The sequence below is a fragment of the Opisthocomus hoazin genome, chromosome 12 (genome assembly GCF_030867145.1).
Source record: "Opisthocomus hoazin isolate bOpiHoa1 chromosome 12, bOpiHoa1.hap1, whole genome shotgun sequence".
NCBI lineage: Eukaryota > Metazoa > Chordata > Aves > Opisthocomiformes > Opisthocomidae > Opisthocomus > Opisthocomus hoazin.
Genome location: NC_134425.1, coordinates 13,951,803 through 13,971,704, shown reverse-complemented (window position 1 = coordinate 13,971,704; position 19,902 = coordinate 13,951,803). Strand labels below are relative to the sequence as shown.

The 19,902-nt window shown below is 38.5% G+C and overlaps 1 protein-coding gene across 9 annotated transcripts in view; it reads left to right on the top strand.

Moving 5' to 3' along the window:
- Positions 1-19,902, top strand: part of ZNF536 (zinc finger protein 536) — a 356,142-nt gene that overhangs the window by 204,079 nt on the left and 132,161 nt on the right. For all 9 annotated transcript variants that reach the window (XM_075433817.1, XM_075433816.1, XM_075433822.1 and 6 more), the window contains one exon: positions 14,818-14,970. In XM_075433817.1, the coding sequence (XP_075289932.1) occupies positions 14,818-14,970 (153 nt within the window). The remainder of the gene's footprint in view (positions 1-14,817; positions 14,971-19,902) is intronic.

The following is a 19,902-nucleotide window of genomic DNA, read 5'->3' as shown; positions in this document are numbered from 1 at the left end:
GGGTGCCTTTGCGTGTGTTGGAGTGCAGACAGGTGCACTGAAATTGCTGAGAGTGCTGGTGAAGTACAGTGCTCTCCTTAGGAGGACGCGGAGGGGTTCGTTGCTTGGAGGAATCCAGCACAACTGCCATCCGTTCCTGGGCTGTCAGCGTGCTTCAGCCGTGTCCCTAGTACACCCTGTCCCAGTGGGAGAGGTTAGTTTGCCGTTGCTCCCTCAAATGACCATGCTGACCAAAGTCCCCGATAATGCCAAGGGCAGTGGGGTTGCCTGTGATGTTGACAGTCAGCTACTACTAAGGGATCTTATGTTGCTGGTTCTCTGCCATCAGAAGACCCTCAGATATTTAAAACATTTGAAGGCTAGCAACTTCTGCACCACAGATGAAAAGAAAAGAAAGATCTGCATGTGCCTACTATCTCCTATCTATAATTCTGCTTTGACTATGGTCTTATGATGCTTATTTTTCAGGGAATATTTTCAATAATGCTTACTGATGTAAAGCATTCTCAGCCAGAAGTCTTGCAAAGCATTAGCAGAATAAAGATAAATGTGTGGAGAATCACTATGTTTGGTTTCATTTATTGTAATAGCTGTGGTTAAAATGTAGCTTATACTGCTGTTTTAGATCACAGTCTTAATTCAAAAAATTGCAATCATCATAGGTGGATTATATCTGCATCTTTTCAAATAGATGACAGAATATATTTCTGTGCTGTTTTTCCCTAAAGAAAACTTGAAAGATAAGAGGCAGGAGTTTCAAGTAACATTGCGACATTTAGTTGTCAAACTATGAATGGAAATTGCTATCATAGGGACTGTGTGTTTACTCTCATATGTCAAAAAAAATGTGCTGAAAGCGTATCCAAGGAGAAAGGAATTTATTAAAAAAAAAATCAAATAGTATCTTTATAGATGAGCAGTGATTCAACATAGCTAAAACAAGTATTAATTGAAAAGAACCCTGGAATACAGAGAAGGAAGTACGTTGTTAGGTGAACAACACTCACCGGAGCAGTACTGCAGGTGATGATCTATCCAGGGATTCTTTTCTGGAATGCGATTCCACTGATCTACAGCACTCATCAACATCCTGTCTGGTATCTGAGCTGCCTTTCCTAACTTGGGTCTTCCCATCATTGTTTATTTTAAATACGCAATGCTACTCTCTTGAAGTTTAATGATAAAAATATAGTATGATAGTAGCATAGAGTTGCCGTTAAGCAATGAGAGGTTTTGGTTGTCCACCCTTTATTAAAATGTTTCAGGATTTATCAGCAAGCTCCACTGCCCAGTAGTCAACAGGATCTCTCTTTTGAAACAAATACATATGACCCTTGTGACTGGGTACTTATCTGTAGCAAGATATCACAGAATCTGTTGCCAGAAATGAACCAATACTAGTCAAATCGTGGAAATCATTGCAGTTTCATTTGACCAGTTTATACGGCCGTTCACCTTTTCACAACCCCATACATGACGTTGTTAGGTTGGCCAGTCCCACTATAGACAGCTTTCAAATGTAATCGGTTGCAAGCCAGTTTGTTATGTACCACATTCTGCGTGGGCTTGCCAGGCGATTGGAGTGGCTCCCACTAGTACCATCCTGAAAAGGCATGGAAACATGTGTCTCCACAAATGCAGTAGCCTGCATTCTCAGAGTTTAAATTAGTCTGTTCACTGAGATGGTACGTATTGCATAGTGTCTCAAAGTAAGCTAGTAATGAGCCCAAATTAGAATCTTAAGACTCTCTGGCTTGCAGGGTAGGGGTTTGGGTCTAAACAATCTCTATAGTTATCCTGATGTATTTGTTCAGATTTGGTCAGATTCAGAGATATAATTCATAGGCTTTTTTGTCACAACAGAGCAAGGTGTTGAAAGTTTCCTATCTGTACAAAGTGTTCATCTGGTCTGGTTAGTGCTTTCTTCCTAAATAATGCAGGTAATTTTACTACTGTTCAGAATAGTGAAAATTTGATGAAAAGCTGGTCTTCCTCCATATGCTGTGGCGTTATTCAAGATGTACTTGTGAAACCCCTGTGTCTCCCAAATGTGACTCATGTCTGTCATCCTGTGGCTCTAAGATGTGTTTTAAGTAAGTATGTCCACTTTGAAAGATATGTTATTGCTAAGTCATTTTCTTTAAAGTCAGTGTTAATTTGCAAGGGTTAGGTTTCCCCTGTTCTCCTTCCCTGTGAAGATGATCTTTCCTGCATATCTCATGTTTCTGAGATAAGATTTCCTTCTGTCAGCACTTAATGTCATGTGAGCATCATCAAGCCAGTAACTTTATGTTGGTGGGTGTTGTATGGTGGTTATAAGCGTGGTCATTGGTTCGGAAGATGCTGATCAGAAAGGGTGCAAAACATTGTAAAGCCATTCACAGTGATGGGAGTCAAACACTCAGCAGAGTGGACACTAGAAGGTGGTGCTTTGCTAGGAAGGCATTAAGTACCTGCTGCTGCTTTGGGATGTCTGGGAGAATGGGTAGGTCTCCAGGAATCTGAAATAAGGTGGGTTTGCCACAGCATTACTTTTTCCTTGCTGTCTGCTCTAAGATTCAAGAAATTTTTTTAAGCATTGTGGGTGGTGCAGAAAGCTAAGTGTAAGAATTTATTCATTTTTTTCCTTCTTACTCTCAGGTGCTGAAACTGAGCCTGTGAATTCATACTTAAGATAGTGCTATGTGCTTTTGACTGTCTTCAAGAGGATCAGTCAGTACCAAATGCACTCGACTGACTCCAAGTATTTGTATGCATTTGCAATACCGTGTTACAAATTCAGTCCTGGGCTGGATTTCATTGCATCATTATCTGCAGATTTTTGCAGCCAGCTGTGTTTCCTGTACCTTACCATATACTTATTAATATATGGGACCATCGTTTAGATGATGGTCTGCCTATTTCCAAAGTGTTTCACAGTATTTCTGTTTTCCGAGATGGCCAATAGTTAAGGCTGGCCCTTACAGGCACGGCAGAGGAGCTCATGAGAACATTTTGGCTGAATTTCTGATGATGTTCATGAGGTAGAGGAGCAGTGGCTGCTGTGCTGCTGCTGTGCTGGTAACAGAAAGAGAGACAAATTCCAGGGCAAGGTAGCTTTCAAAATCAAGTGAGCATCATGTGATTGTATGTGTATAATTTAAAGGAAAAAGAAAAAGCTAGAACTTCAGCACAGCCTGTCTCTCCAGTATATGAGAAGTGAAGGCAAAACAGCCTTGAATACACTTTTTAATTTTTCAACACTGTATTTTGCCAACTTTAGTTCACTCTGTTGACTGTTCAGTCAGACCATTTTTAAATTAAAAAGGAATACGTGGTTGAATTATTTATTAAACAAAAGGTGCTTCCATGCATGCAGACTACTTGGGTTTTGAATTTCTTTTACCGTTGGAGTTTGAAGAAAGTGCATTGCTAATAAGTTAAGAGATGGAACGACACTCCTCCTTCTAAAATAAGTCTTCCTCTGTCTCTGAGACAACTAACTTGTGTCCGTCCAGTCACAGAAGAATGCCTGATCTTTGTTTGAATGTCTAATTTTGACCTTAGTGTGAAGTTGTTACCTCAATTTCATAGGCTCCACAGAGACAAAATGTTATTAATTTCAGGTAGAGAAATGTTCTAGCAAATAATTTAGTCTGAATTATCTTCTAATATTATAGATGCTCCTGATGGGTTAAAATACGTATTTGCTAGTGCATTAATGGGGAGAAACTGTAAACAAGAGGAAGGAGGCTTGCAAGAGCTTTGTACCATGTTGCCATCAGCCTGTACATCCCTCCAGGTTACCAGTTTTCCTTAGGGTGATGATAAGTACTTTGTACAACTGCTTTTGCGTGGCTCAGTCCCCGTTACTACCTCTGTGTTGATGATCCAGATTTGTGCACAGCCAGTATTTGTTGCATTTTTGGGGAATGTGGCTTCCAAGTGCCTGATCTTTTCTTTTCTTGCCCCGTTCCCCAGAAGAAAACAACTGCTAGCTTCTGACTAGACCGTCTGGACTTCAAATCCCTTTGGCCGATGGTGACAGGGAGAGCACTGTCAGGCCGGAAAAGTTGGAGGGTCTTCCATCGGTCTGGGAGCTGAGGTCTCCATAGCTTGCTTAAAAATTAGTGGGTTGTTTTACCTGGTATTGCAAGAGGCATTAACTCACTCAATCTGAGGGAACATCTGTCTGAGAGGCTGATATTTCTCCTCACTGGTGTGGGATTTGATAACTATCTGGGATTATAGTGATATAAGAAGTGTGATGGGCTGCAAAAGGCCAGCCATGGCAGCGAAGAGGCTTTAGAGGAAGGTGGATGAAACCTGCCAGGACTCTGAAGAGCTCCCTGTCACAGCAATGTGTGGTTGCGAGCCTGTAGCTTTCCTGGGGAAGGAAAGCAGCGAGCAGTAGCAAGTGGCTGGGCACACCCTGGCTTTGATAGCTACAGATGGAGACCTAAAAGATTGCAGGGCCACAGTCCAACACCAGCACATGTAAAATAAGGCTCAGGATTTAGATAACTCTGTTCCAGCATACTGACGTGCATGGCCACAGTCCAACTCCAACACATGCAAAATTAGTTTCAGGATCATTCTAGCATACTGAGGCCTATGCCTAAACCAGTTATTGCCACAAGCTTAGCTAAATCAGAGAAGAGTGTTCAAAATAGTATTTTTTCTCTTTTTTTACCAGGATAGTTCAGATGCAAGAATTTTGTATTTTTGTAGTAGAAAGGAGAAACTGGATTATTGATACAGCAGCTCCACAGGCAGCATTTCATGTTTCTATAGCCCACAAATATCATGTTATCAGTGTACTTTAAGGCTATTCTACAAAACATGGATACAGGTTGACCTAGTAATGTAATTTTTGAGATACATCATTAGTATAAAAAAATTAATGAGCCTATTAGTACAACGTCATATTTAAAAATGTCATGGTCTCAGTATGCCCACAATACAGTGTTAAACCAATGAGGGAAAAAAATACCAAACAGTTAAAGGATGCCTTCCTAAGATTAGAAGTAATTAATTTAATCAATATTTTTTCATTATTGTGAAACTCATGTAATTAACATATCTTATTTATAGAAAAAAGGTGCTAGTAAAATAGATACCGCAGTTCAGAGTTGCTTATAAGTATTTCTTCAAGTACGGCTCATTTTTTCTGAAACAGGAAAAGAAGTTAGAAATTGTACTTCAGTGGCATGTACCAAAGAAGTTAAATGGGTGAAAAATTATTTACAGGGGTATTTGTATTAGCTCAAAGCAGCCATTTAGTTTGAAGGCAGCACTGGAAAGTAAAAAGTAGGAAAATACAAATACTGGTAACGTCTATACTATCATTGTCTGTCCAAATGCTGTATCACACACCGTAGAATTATTCACTTTTTGGATACTCTGTCAGCACCTCTGTAATCAGTAATCTGTAAATGGAATAACAGTCTTTAATTCTTTCTCATTTTGTTGAGGGGGAAATCAGTAATTTAGCTACCAGTACAGTTTTTATACGACTGGTTCTATTGTTAGTTTCTTTCTTACTGGTGTCTACAGAAAGATGTTCCTTTAACTTTTAATAATTTACATTTTTCTTTATTAGCATGGATTTTTATAAATTCTGATGACCTGCTACCAGCATTTCTATGCTGATTTTGCCACCTTATGATAATAATAATGAAAAGGGGTTTTCTTAATGAATGGTATACAAAAACTTCTCCAATGATACCTGATGCCCTGAGAACTACTTATAATGTAGTCAAGTCTGTGGTTCTGACTTGAAAAAATGATTTGTTTGTTTTTTAGATTTGTTTAAGCCCAGCAACTCAGGATGAAACTTGGCCAGTGTAGTTATCAAATATTTCCATAAAACTACTCAAAGATTTTAAAATATATTAATGGATTTTGAAAACTATGTGGAGTTGGGTGTTAATTTGTGCCTTTTAAAATCTCAGAGTCTGCATTGTTGGGCACTTGGGAAGAACCTAGAGAAAATAGGTCCAATATCACTCTCTTCCACCCAGATTCACCAACTTTCCTACAATTTACTGACACTGTTTCAGATTTTCTTCATAGTGTAGCCTGTACAATGTACCAAATGGTTCTGTTTGTCCCACATGTCGTTTAGGAACAAGATAGAGGTCATGGTGAAGTACACCTTGTCTGCTTGGTTTATAGGTATGTAGAGATGCTAACATGTGGAAGAAACAGAGTAAGTATGGAAGCAGGAAGAAGGCAATATATTCATTCACAGAAGTCCAGTTAATGGTTATTTTAGTTGATTAGCTAGCAACTTCATTTTCTCCCTCATGAAATTGCCTCCACAGATCCTTACTTCTGGATCTTAATCAGCAGTAGCAATCCATCCCAGGAGTGGGAGATCAGGAGTACTTAATTAAAGAGGGGACTGTAAGGCAACTCTCCCAAACTGGATATCTGATCTAGCCTTGGCATCAGGAGAACAATGGTAGGTAAAAGCGTTTATCAAGCTCCATGTAGCCACTCTGCAAATCTCAGAGATGGGAATATGATTCAGACAGCCTGTAGAAGCTGCTGTAACCTGAGTAGTAGAGGCTTTAAGGCCATCTGGTACCTGAACACCTGCCTACAAATAACACATACAAATCCAAAAGATGGTCCAGTTGGATAGCTTCTCTGCTTAGATTCCCCACTGGAATTTTCTCAAAAAGCAGTAAACAATCTGTATGAGGAGTGGGAAGACCTTGTCCTCTCTGGTCAGTAGTCAAGTGCCCATTTCAAATTTAGGTGACAGGATAAAAGCTAGCACAGGTGAGTCAAGGGTTTGGGCAAGAAAACCAGTGAGACAGGGTTACATGAGAATCACAGACCGGTGTTGGCATGAACATTTGGTAAAAATCCAGAATATTCTTAGTTTGTTTTAAGAAAAGGAGGAGAAAACCATGGAAAGTATGTCATACAGAAGGTTTGGGAGCTAACATTGCTAACAGAAGTATAAATGAACACCAGAGTAAATTTTGAGGATAGAAGACAAAGAGCATTGGCAAAATACCAGGGAACCACAAGTACGTATAGCTGATTCAAAGAATAAATATCTGCTTTGCTTGTGAAGGTAGGTGTTCTGTACAGTGAAGTACAGTAAGGCGTTCTGGCAGCTTAGATGTGCATTGCTGAAGAGAGCAAGAACAAGCAGAAGCTCATCACTTAGAGTAACTAGCGTTACATTCGAGATAGCAAACAGACCCATTGTTCTGATAAATGATGAAGTACATCTTCTAAAGCATCCAGTTTTCCTGTGGAAAGATTATACCAGCCTAGTGGAATTTCATGAACATCATCTGGAAAACTCAGGGATTTGGGATCTGAAGTGCTTTGATCTATACAGTCAAATTAGAGAAGTGAGATTTCAAAGCTTTTCAAAGTTTTGGAGTAGCAGAACTGAAAAGCCAGTGGAGGAGTTGGATGGTGGAAGAGTCTTGCATGTGAAGGGCTTAGGAAAGAAGATAGCAGGATTTTGAAACAAACCAGCAAAAATTGTGTTAGAGGGATCGATGTAGTGACCCATGGTCGCTTGCTGCAAGCTCAGGTCTCATTAGGTAGCTGGAGGTTTGAGGACCTAGTGGTGATGCCGTAAAAGTGAATATTATTTTACCAAAGTCAAGCATGGCCATGTTCTGTGTATTGCTGATGTTTGTGGACTTCATTGAAGGACAGTGCACAGGTCTGGCTGCATATTTTGCAACTTACACCTTCTAATTATATTATCTGTGCATGTGTGTGTCATTTTAGAATGGCCTTAGAAGTTGTGAGCATTGGAAGAGGATGAAGAAGTTCGACATTCCTGAATATCCATATATTAAAAAAAAAAAAATTCTTCAGCACTCTTTTCAGTTTCATTTTGTTTCAATTTTACCAAAAATTATATTTCAATAATATGCTAAGGTCCTGATTCAAGTGTTGAAGTTCTATTGAATTCAGTAGGGCTGGAGAGGTATACAGTAGCAAGATTAAAGTTTTAAGCTTACTCTCTTCTCATGCTGACCTAAGAGTATGTGCGATGGTTTGCAGGATAATGATATTTAGCTGTAATCTTCTTGGGGCATGGACTGCATTCCGCTGATTTTGTACAACTGAACTCAGTATCACTGATTCATAAAACAAGAAGTACTGAAAATGAACTTTTTTGTGTTTTATTAACAGTCCGCATTTCATATAGTATTTCATTTTAAAGAAGTATAAAATCATACCCTCAAATGTTAAGATGTAATTGCTGATCATGTATCTCTTTGTTCCAGACACTTTTATAAAAGTGTATGTATTATGTATGATGTGACCTTCAAATGTCATGAATGCGTTGTGCAATAAACTGTCAATATTTGTGGCTATAAGGTACTAGATGACTTTTACAATAATTGGAACAGCTTTATTAAAAGCTTGGATCACTCAGCTGGTTAAAGAGAAAGACACAGGCCAATGTTCATCTGGGAGTTTCCTTCTGCCAACTGTTAAGTGAAAGATATTGTGAGGTGCTTAAGATGTCTTCTTCCTTTAAAAAAAAAAGATATAGTTAAAAAGGTCTCATGCAAAAAATATTCTCTCAAAAAAATCATTTTTTCAGTATGCTTAATTTTCAGTCCAAACTGAGCTCTGTAAGTTAAAAGCAAGTAACCAACCCTGGTTTTTAAGTACTACATCTGATTGTGTCTTTTGGTCACACAATTCTTCAAACAAATCAGGCAGCTAAAATGATGTACTCAGAAACTGTGTTTGAACTTTGATTATCTTAAAAGGCTTTAAAGATTTAGAACAATTTGAAAAGTAAGACTGCTAAGAACTCCAAAACAAAAACTCTGTAGGGAATTTGTTTCTTATCCTCTTTTTTTCATTTTAAACATTTTGTGATAAACAATGGCTTCATTTTTGGTTAAGCGTCTGTTGCTGTCTCTCTGTGCTGTACATGCAGCCTCTTGCGTGTTGCTGGGAATGCGTACCACACTGAAAAGCAGCAAGATATAACCAGCGTTTGCATTCATGCAGTAAGTATTGCTGTGCAAAGTGGTTTGCACCCATGGGCTGTGAAAACCACCGGTCTTCAAGCGTGTCAGGTGCTCCAGGTACGGGCCGAAGGGGGATGTGTGGCCTCCGAGCCTCCAGCCTGCCAGCTACTAAAAAATTGCTTAGAATATTTTGACTCCCTTTCTCTTGTGCTTGAAATAACACCTAGAGAGCTCCCTATCAGCTATGACTGCTGTTTGCCCACTTCTGAAGGTTGCAAGTCTTACCTTATATAAATGGTCATGGGCATTTTACTTCAGTTTAATTTAGAATGTATTTTCAATTTGAATCTGCTAATGCACTGATTGGTAGCAGAGGCAGGGCGGTTTGTGCCTCCTGTTTGCCTGCATGGTTCAGAGGGCTGAGTGGGAAGTCTGATGTCAGAAGTGGTATCTTTTTATTTACCAGTGGAACCTTTGGTATAATCTTTATTTCTAATAATACAAACAATGGGAATGCTGCTTTCTCACTAGTAGGCCTCCTTTACAATTCGCTTCTAAAATAGCTCTCTGTTTAAACAAATTCTCTGCCAATCCATATTACTGCCTAAGAGTTTAAAATTCCCATATATGGTCATTATAAAACCTAAATCCTTGATGAAACAATAGAGACAGCAAGTTGTTCCTGAACTAAGACATTAGTAACTCTTTCTGGAGGCCTAAAATATAACTGTAATATTTAGTAATATTAGACTCTTTCATTTTAAGCCATGAACTTCACTAACAAAAAAGTGTAGTGACATCTGTTAATAGGATTCTAATTTCAAATTCTGAGCACTGGGCCAAATTCTGTTCTCATTTACATCAAAGCATACTAAGTGAAACTCCATCAGGTAGCTAGAAAAATATGGTTCATTATATTCCTATTTTCCACTGTTCTCAGTATTATTAAAGCCTGCTCTAAGGAATGGGCAAGAAAGGTAAAGCATGTTTTCCCAGAAACTTTGTGTGTCCTGTACTGCTTCCCAGGGAAAGAGATGGTCAAGTCCAGGCATACCAGCATAAAGGTGGCAGCAGTGACAGGATTAACACACTGAGTATCTTCTGACTCTCTTCTTCACATCAGATTCAGGATGTAATTTTTCCTGTCACAAGATGGGCTAATCGGGGTAGTTCATAGATTGTCAAAAAATAACTGTGGTCGCTACCACTTCTCGTTGCACCATGTTTCATTAACTTTTACAGGCAGTTCTAAAGAACTACAAATATTCTGAATTTCAGAAATATATGAAAACCTGGGATTATGTGCAGCTTTAAAGGTTTCTGGCCACATTCTCGAAGGGTTCGTTAATAATGTCTGAAAAATGTGCAAGAGCAAACACATCCTTGTAAGTGTGATTACCTGTTTTGAGAGTTGATTACCTTTTCCATGTGATTGCCTGTTTTGCGTTAATTTGGCAATCCTTGTGTTGACAAATTCCAACTAACTTCACTGATGATTTAGTCTTCATGAGGACTGCAGTTTAGCTTCTTTGAACATGGAAGTACCTCTTTGTGAATCCCTGCACTTCCACATACACGCATCAAATAGATACTCTGGTAGAATTTCCAGGACATATATGTAGATGGCTGCTTTGAAAATCTGGCTGCTACCGTGCCTGAAGTCGGTGCTGCTGCCTCACCAGCTGCAAGCAGATTTCTCTTTACAAAAGTAATGAGTCCTTTTCTAATCATTTCTAGTCTCATCCCAGACACGTAGACCAGTTGTACTGGGCTGCTCTTCCTATGACTGGCTAGATAGCTTCTGCTCTGAGTACACCAATTCACTATCCAGCTAAGTCTGTCTGCTCTTTTCTAGAAATACCCGCAGAAGCTGGCATTATGCCTCTGGAGCATCCATAGCCGGGGCAGTGGCTCATTTCTGGGTACATCATGTCTGATACCTAGTTAAGATACCTGCTGTAAAAAAAAGATTCACTGGTGTGTTTCTCACTTTCTTTTAACCTGCTCCTCTGAAAATCCTTCTGGCTCAAAACTATTCCTTGGGGTTGTCTGGCTATGTGGAGATCTGCTGTCTGGATACCACGGGGATGTGAAAGCAGCCTGCAGCACTAGACGGGTCATCTCCGTGCTAGGCAAGGAGGGCAGGCTTTTTGTCCCTCCTCTACTGAGAAGTGGGCATCTGCCTGAAGAAGGGCTAATCATTCAAATAATGATCATAGGGATTGCTTCATTTTCATTTCAACCTGTGTGGCAAGTAGCTTTGCTCACATTTTGGCCAAATTGGGTCTGTGGTTATGCAGCTAATTGCCAACTTCTGATACGGATGTTAAAGCAAACTTGCTTTCTTTGCATTTGTCCCATGAGAACATGCGCACAGTCAGTTATTAAGTGTAGCTGAGGCGTGGTACGCAGGAGATGTCCCTTTAACACCACCCGAGGAGCTGCTTCATGACTGAATTCCTCCGTGTCCCGTGCCACGGAGCGGTGTCTGCCTGCCCAGCAGGTACAGTGTGCGCAGCAGCTGGAGGTCTCACAGCTGTTGCCTTCTCCCTATACTGACGCAAAGACCGATTTCATATGCAGAACGGAATGTTGCTTTTTGCACTTCTGCCTATGACTTTTGCTGTGAACAGATGCTTTCAAAGTGAAAGAAGAGCTCAGGGAAAGTAAGTTCAGGCAAGGCTCCGAAGCCTGGTATCACATATACATCTATACGGTATTTTATATTCTGTTCTGTGATTTCCTGCACTCAAATCAGGAAAGGTAGGGATGGGCAGGAAGACATTCAGGACGTAGACTTGCCTATAATGGAAGTAGATAGTAAAAAAGCAGTCTAATCTCACGTGCATCAAGTGCACATCATGTAGACCACATAACCCAGTGAACCACAATGGCTGTAGGATAAGTAACTTCTCTTTCCTTCCTGATCTTTTATCCTCGGAATTGAGCAGCCCAAAAACCATAGCTCAAATCCCGAGTAAATCATAAATTAATTTAATTTGCTGGGGCTAATCCTAGTTTTGCAGGTCTGTAAAACATTACTACAGGTTTGCACAATGTAACAGAACTGAGAGTTTCTACTTAGGACAGGGAGTCTCAAGAGCAGGAGGAAGGGGACATCAGAGGTGTAGAATATGTGATTATTGGCAGAGCTGAAGATTTTTCATTCCACACATACACTGTTGGCATAGTCTGTATTCATCAGTTTGCTTCTTAACTTTTTCCTTGCTGATCTCTCCTCCTTTTTCTGTGTCGCTTTTTTCCCCCTTCACTTTCCGCAGATTGCTTTAAGAGATTCAGTATAAAAAAACCTTGGTAGCAGAGTCAGTGAGACTTAAATGCATTTTAAAGTTAACCACATTTTAAACTTAAGTGCCTGGACAAATAGGTAGGATTTGCTGAAATGGGCCCCAGTAAGAAGCTGGGGTAGCATTTGATGGGGACAGTCGGCAGCCTTGAACATATCTTTTCATTGTTTGAAATAAAAGAACTTAGATGTAAAGCTGCTCATTCAGGTAGCAATGGCCTCCAGCACTTCGGTGAGCTTTGTAGACAGAGGAATTCAAAAGAAAACCCCTTAGCCCAGCATTAAAATCTTAGGAATGCTTTCACTGTGGGAAGAAATATTCTTCAAGGTAAGGCCCCTGTTGGAGCAAAGCCTTTGGAGCTATCTACTGTATGTCTACTTAAATCTAAAAGAAAACTCTTCAGACCACCCACGTCTTTCTTTGCTTCATTGTTGTTTTCAGTTTGCTTTTTCAGAGGGATTAGTGCTAGAGTAAACTCCATCGTCTTGCTGCCTTGAAAAAATTCAATTTTGTATAAAGTGAAAATTAGACTCTTAAATCTGCAAAGTGAGCTGTTTATCTTACAAATTTATTCTTTTTTTATTGGGCCACACATATTCTAGATAGAAAGATAAAAGGCAAATGGATAACAGGCCATCATTTAGAGTGACATATCGCAAAACATAACTGGTAGACTTATTTGGTAAATTCCTCCTGGAGTGGCTTGTTAGCTTTATCTATATATTTATCTATAATGCTCATATGTATTTATTGAAAACCAAAATAAAATCCTGCAGCTTCTGATCACACATTCTGTATTTTGCACTTCAGAAAAATCTTTTCGCACTCAGGAATTCATTTTTTTCTGAAGCAGCTTAAGACATTATTATATACAACTTCTGAGGAGAAAAACAAGGGGGAAAATCTAAACTCTTTAGGGAGATTGGAATTATAGACTAGCACCTATATATGTTTTCCTGGACTCCTAAAGACAAACTCCTGCAGTATGTTAGTTTACATACTTACGAATAATTCAAAATGACAGTGACCAGTTTTCTAGCTTAATGTTGTGCTTTAGCTCTGCAGTCTAAGAACAATCAGAAAATGCTGAAGAATGTGATGTGAAAACTGTCAGATTTTGCCATTTGAAAATTAACAATAGCTTGATTACGTACATGACTAAGTTTTTTTTTTTCCTCACTCTGTCATTCCCTTGTTTCAGCTTTAAGCGAAATAGTTTAGAGGGACCATTTTATAATAAATAATGAAATGCCTCTTAGTTTTACCTTTTCCAGAAATGTGGTATTTGGGTCTCTGCTACTGTGTGAATAGTTTTTATTGGAGCTAAATGTGTAAGTCTTTCTTATGTCCCATCACTTCCATTTAAAAGGCAATGCTGTGTAAACTGCACTATGTTTCCTGACAGGTTTAGTTACATGTCAAAAGGGTAAAGACAGAACATTTTTAGTCAGTAGTTTGTGGTTGAAATAATCAAGATTCTGCATGCAGTTTTTAACTTTATGCTCCCCACCTCAACGTATGCCAGATAGCTCAGCTTTTGCATAGGGGTATGATGATGTGTCCGTATGTGTTGCATCTCTGTTGTGTGCCAGTAGCGTAAATCCAGTTCAGAATTTCAACATTTGCCATGGTGCTCTTTGGTGAAATTGTGAATTGATACATCTGTGTGATATTACATGACCCTGTAAGTACAAGCTGATGAGTCTTGTGTGGTTTGAATAATGACTTTTTTAAAATGCCCTACATTTTTGCAATTTTTATGTCAGTCTTTTGTAAGTTGTTTTGTTCACAGCCTGCTTGGATAATAGCAGCTTATTCAAGATGGCTGAGAATGACTGTTTCTTTATATCAGGAGAGAGAAGAGATGTCCTGGAGTCTCACCCATTGTATTAAAATGCAAAGAATAACTGTAGCTGTGAACACTGAAGGAGAAAACCCAGGAGCTGTGGGTGAGAGGGAGAAGGAATTCCCCTCTCATCAGACCATTTTTTTCATTGCCTTTCCCATGATGTGAGGTCACTCACTAGGTCTGGTGTTGTGACTCCAGTGCTGAAATGTTGCAGGAGGAAGTTGATTAGCTTTGTGTGTAGACATCGACACTGCCGTTGGACCCCCCCGTCACTGCAATTCTGTTGTTTTGGGAGGTTTTCATACACTGATGCAAACTTTTTCCTTCTGAAAGCAGACAGATTTTCACGATACTTATAAATTAAATAGATTCAACAAAAAAAACAATCTAAAACTTTTTGGGGAGAAATTAATAGGAACGAAGCAAAAGAAGAAATCAAACCAGCTGCTGACACAGCTGTTTCTTTTCTTGTATAATTCAGTTCAATATAAAGGTACCATATGCTGCTTAAAATGATGATAGGAAAGATGAAATAATTTAAGACAATAACAAGAAAATACATGAATTGTCAGCATTCTGTCAGATTTAAAGAATGAAATAGACAGGTGTAGTATTGACATGTTTAACTTTGTGTTGTGTTAGCAGTTTTAGTGAGAACAACTTCTGACATGTGCTGAAGTGATGTGAGAACATTTCTGTGTTGCAGACATTGGAGAAGAAGCTGGGAGATCTGTAGGAGTCCAGCAGCCAGCTTTACTGAGAGACAGGAGCCTTGGTTCTGCCATGAAAGACTGCCCATATTGTGGAAAAACTTTCAGAACATCACATCACTTAAAGGTCCACTTGAGAATACATACAGGTGAGAGGAACAAGTGAGCGGAGCACTGTCAACACATGCTGTGTTGGGGGGGGGGGAGGGGGAGGTTTTAATATAATATGTGGCTAGGAGCCTTAATTCCCAGTGTAGATTTGGACTCATTAGTTGAAGAAAGTCTTTTGAGAAAGACATATGACAGTCTTAAATAAAAGTGCAAGGAATGTGTTGTTGGGCACAGACCACTTTAATAGAATCATCTTTTCCCAGCTGAGGTTATTTCTGTCTCCTTCCCTGCTTCATCACTGTTTCCTTCAATTACCCTTGTCCTTCAATAGGCATAAGCCTATTGGTTTCAGACATAGTTATGCTAACTGCTTCAAAGGCCTTGCTTAGCATCTGTTTAGGGATTCTGTATGTTTTTCTCAGAGCTACTATTTTTGTTCCATTTAGCATGCTCATTTTTAACCTCTCACTGTTCATAGGAATACATCAGCTTCATGGATCTGCATTTTTTTCAATAGAACTCACCTGACTTGGTACTTGTAAGCAGCAAAATTTACCATGTTTCGCACCATGGTAGAACTTCCCATGTTTTATTTTAATAACAATCACAGCATTTCTACCCTACAGAGACTTACTACTGGTCTGGATTCTCGCTTCATTTTGGTATGTCACTAACTGGGTGGACTACTCTTGATTCTAGTAAACTATAACTGCTCTATTTAAATTATAATACCTCGTTTGCTTCAAAGTACGTATGTACGTGGTAAGGTTCACGTAGAGAAACAGTATATGTTTAAGAAGACTTACTTTATGCATAATTAAAACCTGACATACAATGGTAATATCCTCAGGGCCTGTTGATATCACTAGAAATTCTGTATATGGCTAATGTGATACTGTTCTCTTCCAAGTCTGAGGTATCGTAGTAGGCTTTGGGAGAATGTGCAAAACTGGAGATTTAGGATACTTCTCTTTGTAAACATAGTGGGCACTGTAATTGTGGAGTTATTGTCTTTTAAAAATCATTTTAAATGAATTTAGGAATTTTACTGCTACTTTTCTAATTGATAGGTAAAATAAATTGCATTAATAAATACTTTGCAATTGTACCTCCTACTTGAAAATCTTCACTGATAGTTTTTATTTCACTGAATTACCAGATAAGCAGTATTTTCCTCCCTTCCCAAAATCAGCAGTCATGTTTCTCCTGTATGCTTGTGTGGACCTAATACTTAATGTTGGGTTTGCAAATGTGAGGGTTGACTTTGAAAACTTGAAAATGAAGGCTGAAAATCATTTAAAGAAAAAAATGTCATTGTTGAGATGGGAAAGTTTGTTCATTGTATTCTTCTTTCTTGGGATTGTGGAGTAGGAGTATACTACACTGGTTTGATCTGAATTTTAAAATTTGGCACTCTGGTTTTGTCGGATTGGCAGGAATATTCTTTTCCACGTGTTGGACTTTGGGGGAAAAAAAAAAGAAACACAGTGAAAGCCCTATTTGTGTGCTCTCTAATGTAGTAAAAGTAAATAAATGGTAGTTATTTTATTGGGAAACAATCTTGTAATGGCAAGGTTTAAACAGTTTGACATTTTTACAAACGGAGATGCAAAGAAAAATTCTTTAAAATAACCTTAGGGTACCCATGTCTTTTTTTTGCTTGATTATATAGTGGTCATTTTGTTCTTGTTTTAAAGCTGGCAGTGATTACAAATTTGGTATTTGTGGCTTAGAACTAATGAAAAGAAATTAATTGCAATGGAAATATTCCATAAAACTTGCATATAAAAATGGACTAAACAAAATTAAACAAGAAAAACTAAAACATGTATAAAACGACAACAAAAAGAAAACATCATACAGACTGTTGAAACAACATTTGCAATATATTTTAAAATTATTGTAATTTTAAAGTAGATAAAGATCAATTTCCATTAGGTTGAGAACAAAGTATTTGTAAATAATGACAAGAGTATGTTTAAATGGAGAAATGTTTTACATATCGGAAATAATCCTAAGAAATATTATAAAAATGTAAATGGGCAAATTACTAGAGTTATTAAATAAAAATTAAGTTGCTTTGCAGTAAATGGAAATGATGTAATAGATACCAGTTATTAAACAACTATTGGTTGGTTTATACTTATCAGGGACAGTTTCTTGCCTTTTGTCACACTCTGTCTTTATTATATGCCTGGATCATATAACTGACTGATAAAAAACACTTTACTGTGCTTCTCCACTACATTAACTCAATTACTGTTCTTGTTCTCACAGCACCTGTTTGTTAGAGATGAGCTCAAGCAGTTCAGCAGAAGTCAGGTTCCTTCGAACATCTGTGTTTGGAGGCACACGAGTAGGTTGGTTTGGTACATGTGCCAAGACAAGACCCAAAGTCTGATCCAGCCAGGAGGTGCTTCTGTGGCGGCTGGCCCAAAAAAAGCTGCAGAAGCCGTTTAATCCTCCACAAGGGGAGGAAGCTGTCCTCTGTTTGACAAGAATTAGCTAGTGGGTTGTGTTGCTTCTATTTCCCTTGGATATTTCATGGTTGCAACCTTCTCCACACGAAGTCTCAGTTTCTGTGTAGTTTGCTATCATACAATAAGCTTCTGAAGGAAAAAAAAAAAAAATCAAGGTTTTATTTAACATGCTTAGCTGAGTCCCAACACACAATTGTAGAGGGTTTTTCTTCTTACCTAATTCAATGATATTCAGCTAGGAAGAGCTTCATGGGGAAGATAGTAAGATATGATTTCTGATTGATCCCATATGATGAGAAGAAAAGGGCTTGATTATGTGAAATCAGGGTTTCTCCTCTTGCTCTAAAAACAGCTGCAGGACAAGACAGTTCCTTAGTACGACCCCAAGAGAAGAGAGCAAGGACTCCCAGGGCAAAATGCTCCAGAGCCACGTGGCTTAGAGAGGACAGACAGAACTCCTGTAGCTCTCCTAGATGACTTCTGTATGTTGATGGGTGAATAGGGCTGGGCTGTCTGGTCCTGCTTCTTCAGACCTACCTGCTTCAACTCACACAAACTCACTGTGTGAAGTGTTGCAGAAACCAGGGCAAAGTGCACAGGAGGCATGCAGGTGGACTGACTACTTTGTGATTCAGCTTTCTGCTTATGAAATAATATGTAGTACAGCTGAGAAGGTTATAACACAGAAGACTTAGAGCTGCTTGGATTTTGTGACAAAGAAAACTTAGTGTCTCAGGCCCATAATGTGCCATGTGCAGAAGCTTCCAGAGTTTCCGTTTTTCCCCTCTGGAGGCGGCAATTTAAGGTTCTTTCATTCAAGGAGCTGAGCATCTTCTTTATGTTCTTGAGCACTCTCATTTCCCATTGAAATAAAATAGACAGGTGTGGTTTTACTTCAGATAGCTAGGCCTTTGAACCACACAGAAGCAGCTAAGTGTAAAAAAAAAAATAAAAAAAAAATTCATGTATTGTACCTTTGACAAGCGACTTATTATATAGGGGCCAGTCTTCAGATTAGCTCTAGCACCTCTTTGAACATTCATTAGCATTCAGAAGCTACTGATGTAGACCAGTTTGGGCTTGTATAGTCAGGTTTGTTCCCAGTGTGACTGGCACAGTTAAATCCCCTGAGTAATGATAAAAGAGTAATGGGCATGAGCAAAGTAGAGCCCTGAAGAAGGTTTGGGTTGTGCTAAACAGAAGAAACCTAAAAAATAGAGGAATAGGAAGAAAAAACTTGTGAAGGCTGTGTCCATTGACTTCAGAGTATGTTGCGATATGTACGACACACGTCTTACATGTATTAGATGTATTATATACAGTTACAGTGTCACTGCATTTTCCCTTGGAAATGTGACTAGCCAATTTTAAAACTTGCGTAGATGAACTGATAAAATACAGTAAAATGGTGCTGTTTTAAATGAATTCAATTCACATTTTCTTCCTAAAAAAAGACTGCCTGTTGCCATTCTCTGAAGGCGCTTGTAGTGGGATGAGCAATATGAATAATTAAGGAAAATGGGTATGTGTGCTCCAAGAGGAGACAATTTTGGTATTGAACATCCTTTATTCTTACATTTCTAAGATGAACTGAAAGAACTCTTCATTTCTCTAGATTTCTCCAGATTTCCCATCTTTAACATTGTACAGCATGCCTTTTTTCCTGTCTTAATGACATCCCAAACTTTTGTTGAAAATAATTGATTGAATTTAAATTTTCTTAAAAGTTTAAGAGGTAATGTTACAATATAAATTTCCTACCAAACACTAAGTAGGGAAATATCCATTAGTGAAATTAACTACAGTTTCTAGGTAGCTAACAATGTGCAGTATACAGTAGGGCATGGCTAATGAACACTGCAGTGGGTGATATTTCATTATACAAATTAATGCTCACATTTTAATGGGAAAGTCACATAATGAATCTCAGCTTCAGTGACAGCAATTAGAGACACAGATTGTCCCCTTCTGGACAAGGCACTGTTTAGCAATAAGCAGCTGTGTAAAACGTCTTCAGGTTTACAACATATATATATATGCTTTGGGGGAATTAGTGTACAGTTTATATTAATGTACTGAATCTTCCCTGCAAAGGAACAACCATATTTATCTCTCTGTGTTTTAACTAAGTAAAGATTAGACTAAATAAATACTGCAGATGAGATATAAATAAATGGAAATATTCAATTATAAAACTTTATAAAAATTAAAATATTTTATTGTAATACGTAGTGCACACTTGAAAAATCTTTATTAAACTGAGTCAAAGGCATCAGAAGTCTGTCCTTTTACAGGGTAAGCGTAGTTTCATCTTATATAATAGAGAAAAATCAGTAGTAAAGTAGTAAAGAGAAGTAGTTAACTAGTGTTTCTGACAAACAGATTAATTGTGTGGTGGAACATATGCAGGATCCAAAAATAATCCTACAGAACCTTTGATATTCCATTTGGTTTAAAAAGTGTGAAGTGAATGATTAGAATGATAAAAGA